At 39.6% G+C, this 15,832-nt stretch overlaps 1 protein-coding gene across 6 annotated transcripts in view; it reads left to right on the top strand.

The window, feature by feature from the left end:
- HMGCR (3-hydroxy-3-methylglutaryl-CoA reductase) overlaps positions 1-14,220 on the top strand; it is a 46,084-nt gene extending 31,864 nt beyond the window's left edge. For all 6 annotated transcript variants that reach the window (XM_072736982.1, XM_072736981.1, XM_072736979.1 and 3 more), the window contains 14 exons: positions 2,233-2,339; positions 2,450-2,566; positions 2,964-3,124; positions 3,246-3,493; positions 3,693-3,871; positions 5,112-5,306; positions 6,179-6,337; positions 6,486-6,643; positions 7,788-7,893; positions 10,619-10,789; positions 11,299-11,439; positions 11,519-11,677; positions 12,113-12,267; positions 12,414-14,220. In XM_072736982.1, the coding sequence (XP_072593083.1) occupies positions 2,233-2,339; positions 2,450-2,566; positions 2,964-3,124; positions 3,246-3,493; positions 3,693-3,871; positions 5,112-5,306; positions 6,179-6,337; positions 6,486-6,643; positions 7,788-7,893; positions 10,619-10,789; positions 11,299-11,439; positions 11,519-11,677; positions 12,113-12,267; positions 12,414-12,468 (2,111 nt within the window). In that variant the 3' untranslated portion in view covers positions 12,469-14,220. The remainder of the gene's footprint in view (positions 1-2,232; positions 2,340-2,449; positions 2,567-2,963; positions 3,125-3,245; positions 3,494-3,692; positions 3,872-5,111; positions 5,307-6,178; positions 6,338-6,485; positions 6,644-7,787; positions 7,894-10,618; positions 10,790-11,298; positions 11,440-11,518; positions 11,678-12,112; positions 12,268-12,413) is intronic.
- The last annotated feature ends 1,612 nt before the right edge of the window (positions 14,221-15,832 follow it).

Genomic DNA, 15,832 nt, shown 5'->3' with positions numbered 1-15,832 from the left:
ACTAAATTAGTGACTTGGTTGCTTGTGTTTTAAATGTCATGTAGGAGATAGTGCAAGAATCAGGAGTGGGCCGGATCTATGTTAGATCCACCTAATAGGCTGTTCTGGAAGATTTAATCAGATGGTATGCAGTATTACTGAGTACCTAGCATTAGTCTCAACACATGTTTCTTAATCTTTAATTGGAGAGTTGAGAGATATTAAATATCAGACATAGGACTTCTGTTATATAGGACAAAAATTGTGGCCTGGTTTGGAAATTTTCCAGAATGAATATATCATGCTGTTGTTAAGGTTTCCTAATCATTAAGACTAGACTTTATGGCTTTCTCAGGTAGCTACCCTTTATAACTACCATTCTAGTCTGTTTCCTGGTATCTGAGTGTCCTCGTTAAAGCGCTTCATTCTTTCAAAGTAAATTATCTAGTTTTGATGAAAGTAGTTAGTTGTCATTATTAGTTGAGGTCTCTTCACTAGGTAGTATATTAAATATATTTTTTTCTGAGAAACATAAATTTATTATTTATTTTGTTTTAAAATCTCTCAACATTTAGCAAAGAAGGCATTTTAAATATTTTTCAAAATGAACATTCCTTAAAATCTACTTCTGAGGTATAGTCTTGGATTTGACAAAGGTAGTTATATAACCACCAGCACCATCAAGAAAAATGTTTTTGATTGGGTGAAAGCATACCTTTGTGATTTTATTCAAACAAAGGAGTATATAGGAAGATGAAGATTAGTCAGAAACTGGTAGTAGGCCATGAAACCAAGGATTATTCATTTGAAACTGATGTGGAGAGTAGGGTGATGAATTTTGGCATGCTGAGTCAGAGAAGTAGACAGATTTATAGTTGGAGAAGCCAGTTAGGCATATACAGCTATACAGAAATGGTATAATTAGGGATTTGGCTTAGGGTAGAAAAGGACAGGTATAACATATTAACAAGGAAGTAACCCTTTGGAAAGCCACTAAAAAGAAAGAAGTCTTAACTTGGAAGTATATAGATTGATGCTGTTTCTTTGTGTAGTAGCAAAGTGGCACAGAGAGACTGTTCTGGGATGGAGTGGGGAAGAATGCCAGGAGAGCATATGGCAATAACAGTAGTTAACTGTTGTGCAGAGGGAAACTGGATAACCAGGTTGTAAAAGCATCTGTCAAGTATTGTTTCTGTGGTCTCCAGTTTGAAGATTACATTTGGCTACTCTCTAAAGTACTGGTAATAATGCTTTTGTTGTTATAGTTATGCTTTCTCTTGAATTTCCAAATTTGAGAGTAGTTGCCGTAGATTTTTTTTTTTGTAGTTGATACAATGCTGTAGAATTTTAAGAAAAATACAATATATGTTTTCTGTTGTTCAGCCAAATGATCTATTATAATTCAAAAATGAAATACTCTGTTGAGTTTTTTATATTCTCGTTGGTTTTATAAGAGGGAATAGCTTTTTATTTACTTTTCAAAATATTTTTATTTTTAATATGAGTGGCATCAGAAATATGTTTTATATTCAAGTTTATTTGTAATGTTGAGGGAATAAGATTTGGTAGTCGAAGGTCTTTTTCAGCTCTATAATCTGTTAACCTTATATTTGGGAAGATTACCAAGAGGTAACTTAACATTTTGTAGTGGGATGTTTGTTAATTTTGGATCTTGAGTTGCCTTTGCATTTATTTAATTTTTTAAACAGATCAGTGAAATTAACTAAAATTATAAGAGCATAAATAGATACAGTAGAGGTTACATTGAAATTTGAGTTGAGTAGTACTCTACAGTATATCACGGTACTGTATCAGGAATGGCATAGCTGGTAGTAAGTTTTATAGAGAGTCTTTGATCCACAGGTGTATTGCTTTTCTGGTAAAGAGTGGAATTGGGTCCAGCAATGGGAGGTTTGCTCATTAGTGTAGCCTGGCCAACAGAGTGCTACCATGTGGGGAAAGGGGATTATCAGATGTGTGTGAAGTACAGCAGCCATGCCTGGCAATGTGCGGGTTGGAGATGATGGAGAAGACCAGCTTTCCTTTCTTGAGGGAGCTAGCTATTCCTTCTGTGCTCTAAGGCTTGGCATCACCGCAGAGTTCCTCATTCTTCTTCTAGGAGATAGCAAAGAGCTTCGTATTATACTAATATTTTCTCATATTTGTCTACTGAGAGGAAAATTCCCTGTGATGTATGCAGCATCAAAAATACATGTACTGTACTAATTATACATTTAATTTTTCTCTAACCAGGGGTGCGTCAACTTGAAATTATGTGCTGCTTTGGCTGTATGTCAGTTCTTGCCAACTACTTCGTGTTTATGACTTTCTTCCCAGCTTGCGTTTCCTTGGTTTTAGAGGTAAGAGCAGTTCTTACTTATGGTATTAACAGAAGAGTAATGTTTCTCATCACATCCATTCACATAAATAAAATCCGTACCTTCTAATGTAACACTGGTTTATTTTGTAGCTTTCTCGGGAAAGCCGCGAGGGTCGTCCTATTTGGCAACTGAGCCATTTTGCTCGAGTTTTAGAAGAAGAAGAAAATAAACCAAATCCTGTTACTCAGAGAGTTAAGATGATTATGGTAACTATATAGTTTTCTTCTTCCTTTAGTATCTTTAGTTCCAGTGTCATATTCTGCTTTTCGACTTTTTTTTCTTCTTCCTATTAGCTTTCTGCAATTTTTGTCTCTTTGATTGATGCTCCTCTACCTTTTTTCTTTCCTTGTGCCTCATTTATTTGAGGGTCCTCCTCTCTCTCTGAACAGATTTTTCAAGTTCCTCTACTTGGCATCTCTTTGAAAACCCATTGTTTGAAATGTTTTCAGTAGTTCAGGGGACCATTGCCTTAGTCACGGGGCAAGTATAGGGCGTGGTTTTCACGCTGAGGGGAAGCCATGGGAGACAGTGTCTGCTTATCCAGATGCTAAGGATGAGAAGTTGACATGCAGAGGATACATAATTCATGACCTTTTATTTCAGTCTCTAGGCTTGGTTCTTGTTCATGCCCATAGTCGCTGGATAGCAGATCCTTCTCCTCAAAACAGTACATCAGAAAACTCCAGGGTTTCTTTAGGACTGGATGAAAATGTGTCCAAGAGAATTGAACCAAGTGTTTCCCTTTGGCAGTTTTATCTCTCCAAGTAAGTTCCCCGAGACCTGCTTTGTTGTGTATTAATCATAGCACTCTGTGTTACTAAAAGTTTAGGCTGAGCCTTTCTTATTTCTGAGTAATAACATTTTAATTTGCTTTTTTTAATTTAGAATGATCAGCATGGATATTGAACAAGTTGTTACCCTAGGTTTAGCTCTCCTTCTGGCTGTCAAGTATATCTTCTTTGAACAAGCTGAGACCGAATCTACACTCTCATTAAAAAACCCTATAACATCGCCTGTAGTGACCCCCAAAAAAGTCCCAGATGATTGTTGTAGACGTGAACCTGTGCTGGTCAGGAATAGCCAGAAAGTCCATGCAGCAGAGGAGGAGACAAGGATAAACAGAGAAAGAAAAGGTGATTTCTCGTTTGTTTTTTTTCTGTTTTTCCATTCGTGATTTGTCAAGAAGTTGAGTTCATTTTAAAACTTATGTTCATATCCTTCCTACGGTCTCCTGGGACCGGGCTCAAGGTCTCCAACGTGTGGTGGGGGAAAGGAAAAACAAAACAAAACCTATGTTCCATGTTGTGAGATTTCTTTCGATCTCTTGAACAGTTGAGGTCATAAAACCCTTTGTGGCAGAAACTGACACCTCAAGCAGAGCTACGTTTGTGGTTGGTAACTCCTCCTTACTTGATACTTTGGTGGAAGTAGAGACACAGGAACCTGAAATTGAACTTCCCATGGAGCCTCGGCCTAATGAAGAATGTCTACAGATACTTGGGAATGCAGAGGTGAGGAAAATAAAATTAACTCAAGCTTTATATCTTTCCTAAGAAAAGGAGTTGTTTTTTTTTTATTTATTTATTAGAGGAAGGAAAGAAATTATAACTATCGAGTACCTGTTAGGTTCCGGGTGTTGTGTTGTGTAGTTTACAGGTAGTAAATTATTTATTTATTTCCCACAACCTTGTGAGATAGTTGGAATTATCTCCATTTTTCAGATGAGAAAGAGAAAGCTGAGGCTCCAGGAAGCTTACTTTCCCAAAGTAATACACTTAGGAAATAAAGCTAAGATCAAGAGTCCCAAGATTTACTGGCTCAAAGTCAATGCTCTTTGTACTTTATTACTGTTTGCCAGAGAGACAAGCCACTACTCTATTCTCGAGTGTTTTGGGATCTAGAAAAGGTTTAACTCAAAAACAAGCTTCAAAAACCGAAGAAAGTTTTTTTTGTTTTTAATTTGCTTTTAAAGTAAGCTTGATGCCCACGAAAAAGCTTGTTTTCCTTAGTGACATGTGAGTGAGTGTTCTGTCTCCATGACCGTATGAGTCCAATCAGGCTTTAATGTGAATATTGTTTTTGTCATATCTGCTTAATGTGATTCATTCTTAATTTATGTGCACGTGAGTGAGAGTAGCATCAGGTTTGTTTTTCTTTCACTTTCCCTCATTCCTATTGATGTGCGTAGTGATACTTGAATTGTCTTGCTATATACAGAGGTTTTTTTTTTTGTTTTTTTTTTTTAATTTTTTATTTATTTACTTATGATAGTCATAGAGAGAGAGATAGAGAGGCAGAGACATAGGCAGAGGGAGAAGCAGGCTCCATGCACCGGGAGCCCGACGTGGGATTCGATCCTGGGTCTCCAGGATCGCGCCCTGGGCCAAAGGCAGGCGCTAAACCGCTGCGCCACCCAGGGATCCCTATATACAGAGTTAACACAACTTGGGGGGGAGCATTGGAATTTTAAGTTTGAATTTATTTTTTTACGAACTTTTGCAAAATTTATTGCTTTGGTTTTACATTTGTTTAGTGTCATTTTTAGAAAGAATTTGCTTTCATTTTGATATTATTTCTATTCAAATCATCTCCTTCAGAACTTCAAACTTTTTTGGGTTCTCCTCTATTGAGAGTGTTGTTTGTATTAAATGCCTTTATTATGAAGAATATGAAATGCACTTCAAGTTTTTTGTCCTCCTCCTCACACCAACTCCTCCTCCTTTCCCCCTTTTTTTTTTTGCATTTCTTTAGAAAGGTGCAAAATTCCTTAGTGATGCGGAGATCATCCAATTAGTCAATGCTAAGCATATCCCAGCTTATAAGTTGGAAACTCTGATGGAAACCCATGAACGAGGTGTATCTATTCGCCGACAGTTACTTTCCAGAAAACTTCCAGAGCCTTCTTCTCTCCAGTATCTACCGTACAGGGACTATAATTACTCCTTGGTATGTTGTTTTCTTGTTTTGAGAAAGTTTGCTTTGTAGCTTTTAGTCTTTTACTTTACTCTTCAGCTTTACTTTACTCTTCAGCTTTCTTCAGCTTTTTTTTAGTTTTTCTTGATTAGTCTTTTATATGTACATCGTTTTTTAGCTTTACTTTACTCTTCAGCTTTCTTCAGCTTTTTTTTAGTTTTTCTTGATTAGTCTTTTATATGTACATCGTTTTTTTTTTTTTTTTAAGATTTTATTTATTTATTTGACAGCACAAGCAGCAGGGGCAGGAGGCAGAGGGAGAAGGAGAAGTATGCTCCCTGCTGAGCAGAGAGCCCAAATACATGGGATGCATAGAACTGGATCCCTGGACTCTGGGATCATGATCTGAGCCAAAGGTGGACGCTTAACTGGCTGAGCCACCCAGGTGCCCCTATGTACATCATTTTATAAAACTTTTTTAAAAATCATTTTATTATAGTTTTGTATTCTGCTAATGATTACAGATTCTAGAAACTAAAAATACTTTTCCTGTTATTTGTAGTTATTACTCTGCGATTTTAGTACTTTTAAATACTTTTAAAGAATAATAAAAGGGGCGCCTGGGTGGCTCACTTGTTTGAGCATCCAACTCTTGGTGTCAGCTCTGGTGGTGATCTCAAGGTCATGAGGTAAAGCCCTGAGTTGGCTCCAAGCTCAGCAGGGAGTCTGCTTGAGATTCTCTTGCACTAACCCCTCAAAATAAATAAATAAAATCTTTTTTAAAAAAAGAGTAAATAAAAGATTTTGTTGACAAATACGCTAAAGGTTTAAGTTTGAAGACCGTTACTGATGACGAGCTGTTTGCAATAACAGATTTTCACTTGGTGCCAAATTTTACCTTTTAGGTGATGGGAGCTTGTTGTGAAAATGTTATTGGATATATGCCCATCCCTGTTGGAGTGGCAGGGCCTCTGTGCTTGGATGGAAAAGAATTTCAGGTTCCGATGGCCACAACAGAAGGTTGTCTCGTGGCCAGCACTAATAGAGGCTGCAGAGCAATAGGTGTAAGTTGGCATTTGTATATTTGCCTGTTTTATGATATGCCCTTAAGCCAGGCAATGAGAAAAGATTGGGGACAATCAAGGACACCTTTTGGAACAAGCAGAAGTGTTTGCAGGATTAACGTGTCCTTCTGTAACATCCTCTGTGTAGCTTGGTGGAGGTGCCAGCAGTCGAATCCTTGCAGATGGGATGACTCGTGGCCCGGTGGTACGTCTTCCCCGTGCTTGTGACTCTGCAGAAGTGAAGGCCTGGCTTGAGACACCTGAAGGGTTCACAGTGATAAAGGAGGCTTTTGACAGTACCAGCAGGTATGTGTGTGGGTTTATATATTCATTTATGTTTATTTCAGAGCCAGTGTTCTCCTCTGTGATTGCTAAACTTAACTGTTAGCCTGTTAACATACTGCCTGCTTCAGGTCACATAACAAAATATTACCTTTAAGACCGTTTATTCAAAATGAGTAATATTTGTGGTTGGTTTACAGGGATGTCGGTGGGGGCATAATGTTGATTCAAAAGAATCCATACAAGTAGATAGAAAAAAATAGCGTGAGCTAGTCTCTTTGTGTGTTGGTGTTACAAAGCTCACTTTGATTAGACTGTTACTTGGTCCTAGATGAGTTTTGACTTAGAATTGCCATAGGGAGGAATTGCCTGAAAAAAAGATTTTCCAAGCAGGATAGAAGTAAATATCTGGATAGTAGATTTACTTTGAATACAGAAAATTAATTTATAAAGTAACATAATCAGTACAAATGTTAGCTTCATTTTATTATTATTTTTTTTTAGAGAGAGGGTGCGTGTATGAGTGAGGGGAGGGGCAGAAGGAGGAGAGAGAGAATCTCAAGCAGGCTTCACAGTTCATGGAGCCTGATGTGTGAGGCTGAGATCCCCCGAGTCATGACCTGAGCGAAAGTCAAGAGTTGGACACTTAACCACCTAAGCCACCAGGCACCCCATTGATAGCTCCATTTAGTTCAAGTTTATATGTATGTTTATTTATTTATTTTTTGACTTTTAAAGTTTGTGTATGATGATGGCTGAGTGCAGCAGCTTTCCCTTCATGTGGCATATGAGACAGTTGAATTAGTGTTCTAACATAATGTTAGTTAAAGAAGAAAATAATAAGTAATCTCCATGAGCATTCTCTTATGTGTAAAAATAAATCAATGGAACTAGATTTTTTTTTTAATTAAAAAAAATATATATTTTTTAATTTATTTATGATAGTCACAGAGAGAGAGAGAGAGAGAGGCAGAGACATAGGCAGAGGGAGAAGCAGGCTCCATGCACCGGGAGCCCGATGTGGGATTTGATCCCGGTCTCCAGGATCGCGCCCTGGGCCAAAGGCAGGCGCTAAACCGCTGCGCCACCCAGGGATCCCCAGAACTAGATTTTTAAGGTAACTTCCGTCTTCTCAACAAATCAAAAAAATATTTGGTTTTGGTTACAGATTTGCACGTCTGCAGAAACTTCATATGAGTATGGCTGGTCGCAATCTTTATATCCGTTTCCAGTCCAGGTCAGGTGATGCAATGGGGATGAACATGATTTCAAAGGTGAGCCTGGATAGACTAAAATAGAACTTGCAAGACAATTGACCCAGGGAAGGGGAACTGGTGTCAGGGAGATAAGAGTGGGGAGCAGACTTACTGTTTATGCCCTCCTATATTTTTAAATTTTGTGTCATGTACATATACTACTTACTCAAATGATTACTTGATTGAAAGATTTTTATTGAAAGCTAAATACTGATTCATATAACTCATCAGGCATTTCTTGACCAGTGTTTGTATTTGATATGTTTAAACTTGGCATTATATATGCTCTGGGTCTATTCAGAAGGCTGAGAAGAATCTTGGGGTTAGTGCTTCTTAACGAGGTCCTATAAACTTTGAAAGCTCGCCTCTTTGAGAGACCTCAAGACTTGTATGTCAGAGGCCAAGTTCATGTGTATAGTCCATTTATTATCTCCCCATAAGAAGACTGTATGGTTTACATTTTATTCTACTGATATTTGTTATTTACAAATATTCACAAATGTGAAGTGTTAAAGTCCATTAGGTTAGCAAGATTTATTTTGTGGTTTACCTGTATATAAGGACCGTTCTGAAAGAGAGTGACTAAATACATAGGTTTTAAAAGTTGCAAAAAGCAGTAGAGTGGTTCCTTAAAAAATTAAAAATAGAATTATGATCCAGCAAATCCACTTCTGGGTATTTACCCAGAAGAATTGAGAGTTTCAGAGACTTATTTGCACACCCATGTTCATGGCAGCATTATTCACAATAGCCTAAAGGTAGAAGCAACCCAAGTGTTCATGGACAGATGAATGGATAAATAAAATGTAGTATGTACATATAATGGGATGTTTTTAAACCCCATTATTAAAATAGGAAAATCTGATATATGCTAAATGAACTTTTGAGGATCACTTGCTACGTTAAATAATGTGGTTAACAAAAAAGACCAAACGCTAAGTAAATTCATACTAATGAGGTACCTAGCTTAGTTCAATTCATAGAGACAGAAAGAAGTGGGGAAGAGAAAAGGAAATAGGGAGTTGCTGTTTAATGGGTTTGGAGTTTGTTTTTTAAGATGAAAAGAGTTCTGGAGATGGGGTGCACTACAGTGTGAATGTACTTAACACTACTTACCTATACACTTGAAGATAGTTAAGAGGGTAAGTTCCAGGTCACATGTATTTTACCACAAAACACATTTTTAAAAAATTGCCAGTAAGTATTTTGGTTATTGAGGTATGAGTTATTGATTGAATTAATGTCAGTTAATTGGAAGTCTTGTTTACACTTTTGTAAGTCATTTTCCCAATGACTTTCATTTACAACAGGATTTGCTTTTATGTCTGACTCCTCTTTATTGACTTGGTAACTTGGGCTTTTAGGTAACATGTGAATAACTAGAAGAAGGAATTTATTACATGTTGATCATGGGTTGAGTTACTTACTCCCAGTGATATGATTATAAGTATTATATCCTCACTGAGTATTTTTAAATTCATTTTTAAATTTAGTTAAATTAAAAATTTTTAAATTTATATTCAATTTAGTTAACATAGAGTATATTATTAGCTTCAGGGGTAGAATTTAGTGATTCATCAGTTGCATATAACATCCAGTGCTACTACATCAGGTGCCCTCGTTAATGCCCATCACCCCTTACCCCTCCCCCCTGCACCTTCCCTCCAGCAACCCTCTGTTTCCTAGAGTTCAGTGTTCTCTTATGGTTTGCCTCCCTCTCTGTTTTCATCGCATTTATTTTTCCCTCCCTTCCCCTATGTTCAGCAGTTTTGTTTCTTAAATTCCATATATGAACGAAATCATACAGTATTTGTTTTTCTCTGGTTTATCTCGATTAGCATAATACCCTCTAGTTCCATCTACATTGTTGCAAATGGCAAGATTTCATTCTTTCTGATGGCTGAGTAATACCACTTGTTTATCCTGTCCATCTGTCGATGGACATCTGGGCTCTTTCCATACTTTGCCTGTTGTGGACATTGTTGTGGTAAACATTGGGGTGTAGCTGCTCCTTTGAATCCCTGTTTGTATCCTTTAGATCAATGCCTAGTGCAATTGCTGGGTCATAGGGTAGCTCTATTTTCAACTTTTTGAGGAAGCTCCATACTGTTCTCCAGAGTGACTGCACCAGTTTGCATTCCCACCAACAGTGCAAGAGGGTTCCCCTTTCTCATCCTCGCCCGACATCTGTTGTTTCCTGAGTTCATTTTAGCCATTCTCACTGGTGTGAGGTGGGATCTCTGTGGTTTTGATTTGTATTTCCCTGATGGCAAGTGATGAGGAGTGTTTTCTCATGTGTTTGTTGGCCATATCTATGTCATCTGTGGAGAAATGTCTGTTCGTGTCCTCTGCCCATTTATTGATAAGATTATTTGTTTTATGGGTGTAGAGTTTGGTAAGTTCTTTATAGATTTTTTTATACTAGCCCTTTATCTGATAAATCCTTTGTAGATATCTTCTCCCATTCTAATATCCTCATTATGTTTTCATTTACGTCCTCGTTCATCAGGAACTACAAAGAACTTTGTTTTTATTCCTAGAAACCGTAGAAGTCTATACCCAAGAAATTCATCACTGTGATGGCTAATAAAGCTGCTGTTGTTTTATGCTCACTTTTTTTGAAGTATATTTATTGTATTTAGAAATATTATAGTTACTGTACTTCATTAGTGTTATTAGATACAAATAAAGCCTCTGATCTATAATAACTTTGTGCATTTTAATTTTGTTGTGCTGTTGACAGGGCACAGAGAAGGCACTTTCAAAACTTCATGAGCATTTTCCTGAAATGCAGATTCTAGCAGTTAGTGGTAACTACTGTACTGACAAGAAACCTGCTGCTATAAATTGGATAGAAGGAAGAGGAAAGTCTGTGGTTTGTGAAGCTGTCATTCCAGCCAAGGTTGTGAGAGAAGTGAGTGACTAGATGATTTATTTTGTTAGTCTTTCATTGGGTTAAAAATCGGGGAAAGGATTCTAATGTTCTTTTTTTTTTTTTTTTTTTTTTTTTAAATTTATTTATGATAGTCACAGAGAGAGAGAGAGGTAGAGACATAGGCAGAGGGAGAGGCAGGCTCCATGCACCGGGAGCCTGACGTGGGATTCGATCCCGGGTCTCCAGGATCGCGCCCTGGGCCAAAGGCAGGCGCTAAACCGCTGCGCCACCCAGGGATCCCAGGATTCTAATGTTCTAAGTAAAGTTGAATATATGGGCGTATGCTTGATGTTAAAGATGGCTGTTGTATCTTGCCCATGCGTGTGGGGCATTCACATGAGCACGCTGGGCTGGTACTATGTATTGAGGACAAGGCATCAACAGGGCCATATCTAAACTCTCTTGCTTTACTGAAAAAGACAGATCTGGGTAACATGCCCTGAATCTTCCAGGAGAACATGTAAAATGTGTACAACTCTGTCTGCTAGGTATTAAAGACTACCACAGAAGCTATGATTGAGGTCAACATTAATAAGAATCTGGTAGGCTCTGCAATGGCTGGGAGTATCGGAGGCTACAATGCCCACGCGGCAAACATCGTGACTGCCATCTACATTGCCTGTGGACAGGTGAGGGCTCCCATCTTGACTTCTCTCTTGTACTTCTAAGTGAGAGAAGTTTTATACTCTTCGTTTTTATTTTTTTCAGGATGCAGCACAGAATGTTGGCAGTTCAAACTGTATTACTTTAATGGAAGCAAGTGGTCCCACAAATGAAGATTTGTATATCAGTTGCACCATGCCGTCTATAGAAATAGGAACCGTGGGCGGTGGCACCAACCTGCTCCCTCAGCAAGCCTGTTTACAGGTATGACGCCTCAGCCCCACAGTCTGGGGACTTCCAGCCTAGTTCTGACTCGCTGGGATTCTTTATTTCTGCCCAACAGCACTTCTCACTCATCTGTATTTTAGCTGGTCTTTTCATTCTTTTGCTTCTCACCAGCCGAACCCGGTGTGTCCAAGTAAGCATGTTGAGGCATATGTTTAGTACATTGAGAAAGTAAATTAAGAGAGCAAATAAATGTTCATGTCCTCTGAATACGTGCCCCTGCAAACCAGGCTGTGGATGTTATGTTCACTGCGGTGTATGTTATTGCCAGTACTGGCTATCAAATCTTGGAAATTGAGTCCTTCCAATGGAGTCAGGTTCTGTTCTGATGCCGTCGTAGTTCTAATTTCCGTTGGTAGAAAAGGAAGTTGTTGCCATAACTTTGAGTCCTGCTGTGTCTCTCCCTGGCTGCAGATGCTAGGTGTTCAAGGAGCGTGCAAGGACAACCCTGGGGAGAATGCCCGGCAGCTTGCCAGGATCGTGTGCGGTACAGTGATGGCCGGGGAGTTGTCACTGATGGCAGCGTTGGCAGCCGGACATCTCGTCAAAAGTCACATGATTCACAACAGGTAAAACTTAAAAGATTTATTTAATGTGTTTCCCCTATACTTAAGATACACGTACAAAACCCTACTATACAGATAGAATAGTTCTAACTTAAAATTCTATACCCTTGATATTTTGTATATCTCCTCTCTGTCTTTTTCTGTCATAGGTCAAAGATAAATTTACAAGACCTCCAAGGAACTTGCGCTAAGAAGGCTGCTTGAATAGCCTGACAGCTCTAAACTGAAACGTGGGCATTGGGTTCTAAAGAACTAACATAAAATCTGTGAATTAAAAAGCTCAATGCGGTGTTGTGTTGAGGATGAATAGACATGATCTGTGAGACGACTACTTGGTTTTTGGCTCTTTCAGAAAGGTCTGGGATCCTTCTTTCCATGCAGATTTCTCAGATCTGAAAATAGTGTAGTGTTTTACATGCCGTGCTCTCTGGAAAGATCTGAACATGGATACCGTGCTTTAAATCCTCACAGATGGTAATCTACAGCTCACTTCTGAAAGAGAATACAAGCTGGCCAAAAGTGTTGACATCCATGGAGTTCATGATGATCAGTGTGAATTGACCCTCCTCTTCATCCTCCCTTCCCCCCATGGTTGAAAATGGATTTTTAAATTACACTGTAGTTGACAAACTGATTTCATAGTTAATTTATTAAGTCTGGGTTATAGAACTATAAGAAATAAGAGCTAAGTTTATTTTTTTGTAAACTAATAATTCATTTGGTGCTGGTCTATTTTGATTTCTTTATGGGGTAGCCGTTGTGATTCTTCAGAAGGGGACCTGCTTTCTTCAAGGGAAGAATTACTCTTTTTCCCAGACTACTGAATTATGTGCTAAACAGTGCTAAATCCTTTTCCGTCAAGAAAACAAATCACCGCATTAATTTCTGCAGGCTATTTGTTCAGAGAGGCTGCTTGTCTAAGTATAGATGTTGGTCTAGAATGCTAGAACATATATGCTAGCCTAAGGCTTTAAGAAACAGAGTTTTGCCTTTTTCGTTACAGGTACCAGGGCTCTTAATAAATACTGCTTAGACACAGGTGGCTCTCTTTATCAAGAACTCACAAGTCTGACCTCTCAGAGCTCAGAGGTGGAAAACAAGTTTGAAAGAAAAACAGCATTTCTCTAAGCCATCTTTAATTCTTAAAAGACACTTAAATTTATTGAGCAGAAAAATCTAGGTGGTTTTTTGTAAAGAACTGTATCAGATCTGTATATGTTGTAATAAAAGCTTCTTATGCTAGAAGTTTATTGAAAGTGTTTAAGACATAAATAAAAATCAACTTGTGCACTGATCAAACATTTTAAGCTTGGGCCAGAGAAGGTAGTCCCCTTTAATGTCGCCAGGAAACCCTGGCGTGCTTGTGGAGCCCAATGAAAGGGGAATAGCTTTCAGAGCCCACGAGGTGCCACGTGAATGGCCCCGGAGGAGTCTGCTTCATTCCTGTGGCCAGGAGGTTGGTGACTGAAACGTTCACACAGGGCTCCTCGGTAGACCCACAGAAGCTCTTAGCTTCCTCGGGGTCCGCGGAATTGTTGAATCTTAATTGTTTTTAATGTACAAGTTTTATATAAATAATAAAGAACTCCTTATTTTATATTACATCTAATGGTTCAAGTGTTGGTCTTGGAGAGAGAAGATGGACTCTGAAGAACATTCCAGTAATGACGTGGCAGCGTGGAGAGCCTCTGAGTGGTTGTGTCTGCAGTACTGTTGTGGAAGATTGACCTTTGCTGTTGTATGTAAAGTTTAAATCGCTTCTGTTGTGACTTTGAGCCAGTGACTTATTTATCTGAACTTTTCACGGAAGTGGCAGTGAACAGTGTGAGTCTTCATTCTGGTGACTGTAACCAATATCGTCTTGCTAAATTAATGGTTTGTACAATTACTAAGTTGTATAAATTTGTTATACTTTTTGCCCAGTTCTAGTAAATTATGAAAAGGAAGTGTAATGCTGATCAGTGTAAACAGTAACCTTTTTGTTTGGATTAGCCCTTGGCTGGGAGCCTGGAAGCTTGAAAGTCCGCTGCGAGGTGTCCTGTGACCATTTATCATTTTCCATTATATGCTCCAGTTTCTACAACACTAATGGCAGGCCAGTGTTTTATGAGTATTAAAATAACTTTCTTTATACTTGGGAGAATTTGATTAGTCTAGACTTCTCTCAGCTGGACTGCTTTTGGGTGTTGGGGCAGGAGGGTTAGTTGAGAGGAAGAGGGCACGGAGACCGGGCACAAAGCCAGACGGCCCGTGTACGCTGAAGCTGTATCTCCTTCTTGGGGAGGACGTCCTAGCGTAGGCGCAGCTGGCCTCTTGAGAGGCTGAGTGCCCTCTGCTATAGTTAGAGTGAAAGGTGTGTAGGAGCCACCCCAGAACCAAGACCCAGATACTGGAAAAAGTTTGAATTTTTCTCCTGAACACGTGTATGGTCCGCCCCTGCCAGAGCGGAGCAGGCCGGACAGGTGACTGCGGAGAGTTTTCGTGCCCTTTTCTGCTCCGGTGATCGGATGAGCAGTGGAATGCATATGGCGGGACAGGATTTTTCTTCATCTTGGGAAAGGATAGGGAATTAAATTAAAAGGTACGTCGTCTCCTGTTGAGGGTCTGAGTTCAAACGACACAACAGCAAGACACATCAATACAAGTGCACTGTGTACATAAGTCTGAAATAAGAGCAGTTAATTCATTATAGAATTGTTCTTTTGAAAGACTTTTTCAAAAATGTTCTGCTATGGATAAGACTTGAATTTATTAAAAATTAACTTTACTCGCTTAGCAAAAATAATGAATAACCTCTACACTGGAAGCCGAGAGGATCACAAATGATTTAGCCTACAGTTACATTTTAATGGATTACTTTTTCATGCTGATGTACATGGAACTTTCCGCACCATCTTTTCTTTTCCTCCTGAGGAACTTTGAGAGCTACTGACAGAGGCCTGGGTACTCCTGTGTCAGGATAGAAGTTTTCAAGCAGCTGCTCCCTGAGGCCAATGGAAGAGCCTTGGGCTGTACCCGCAGGATTCAGGAGGCGGACCTGAGTGCTCCAGGCTGGTGGTTCTCCCACTGGAGTGCGTGGCAGGGGCACCTGGAAGACTGGTCAGAAGGTGGATTGCTGGGTGGGCCCCAGGCTTTCGATTCCCTTGCTCTGCGCTGGGCCAGGACTTGAGCAATTGTCTTGCTGCTGCACCTGCTCTAACGGTTTGGGGGGGGGGGGTGCCTGGCATTCCTGCAAGGGTGGGAGCGGGGTCTCTTCACAGCCCTGGAAGGCCCCCTGGGCCGGCCCGCTGCCCCTAATAAGATGGAACTAGAACCCATGGTAGAGATTGTGAACTAGTTAGTGTAACTAACCGACTAGAAAGCACGTTTGGAGTGGGTGACACCCCCACCCCCCAAGTAAAGGCTCCTCGTCTGTAGCCTTCTGGTCCCCTCCCTCTCCTGCCCCCCTGGTTGCTCCTTCCCCCTCCCAAAGGGCCAGTAAAGGGGGAGGGAGAGGGGTAGGCAAACCTGTTTCCACTCACTCGCCTCCCCTCTGTGACCTTGTCGCCCCAAAGTGTGACTTTGTAGC

The sequence above is a fragment of the Vulpes vulpes genome, chromosome 14 (assembly GCF_048418805.1).
Source record: "Vulpes vulpes isolate BD-2025 chromosome 14, VulVul3, whole genome shotgun sequence".
NCBI classification, from domain to species: Eukaryota; Metazoa; Chordata; class Mammalia; order Carnivora; family Canidae; genus Vulpes; species Vulpes vulpes.
This window is presented reverse-complemented; position numbering and strand designations above follow the sequence as displayed.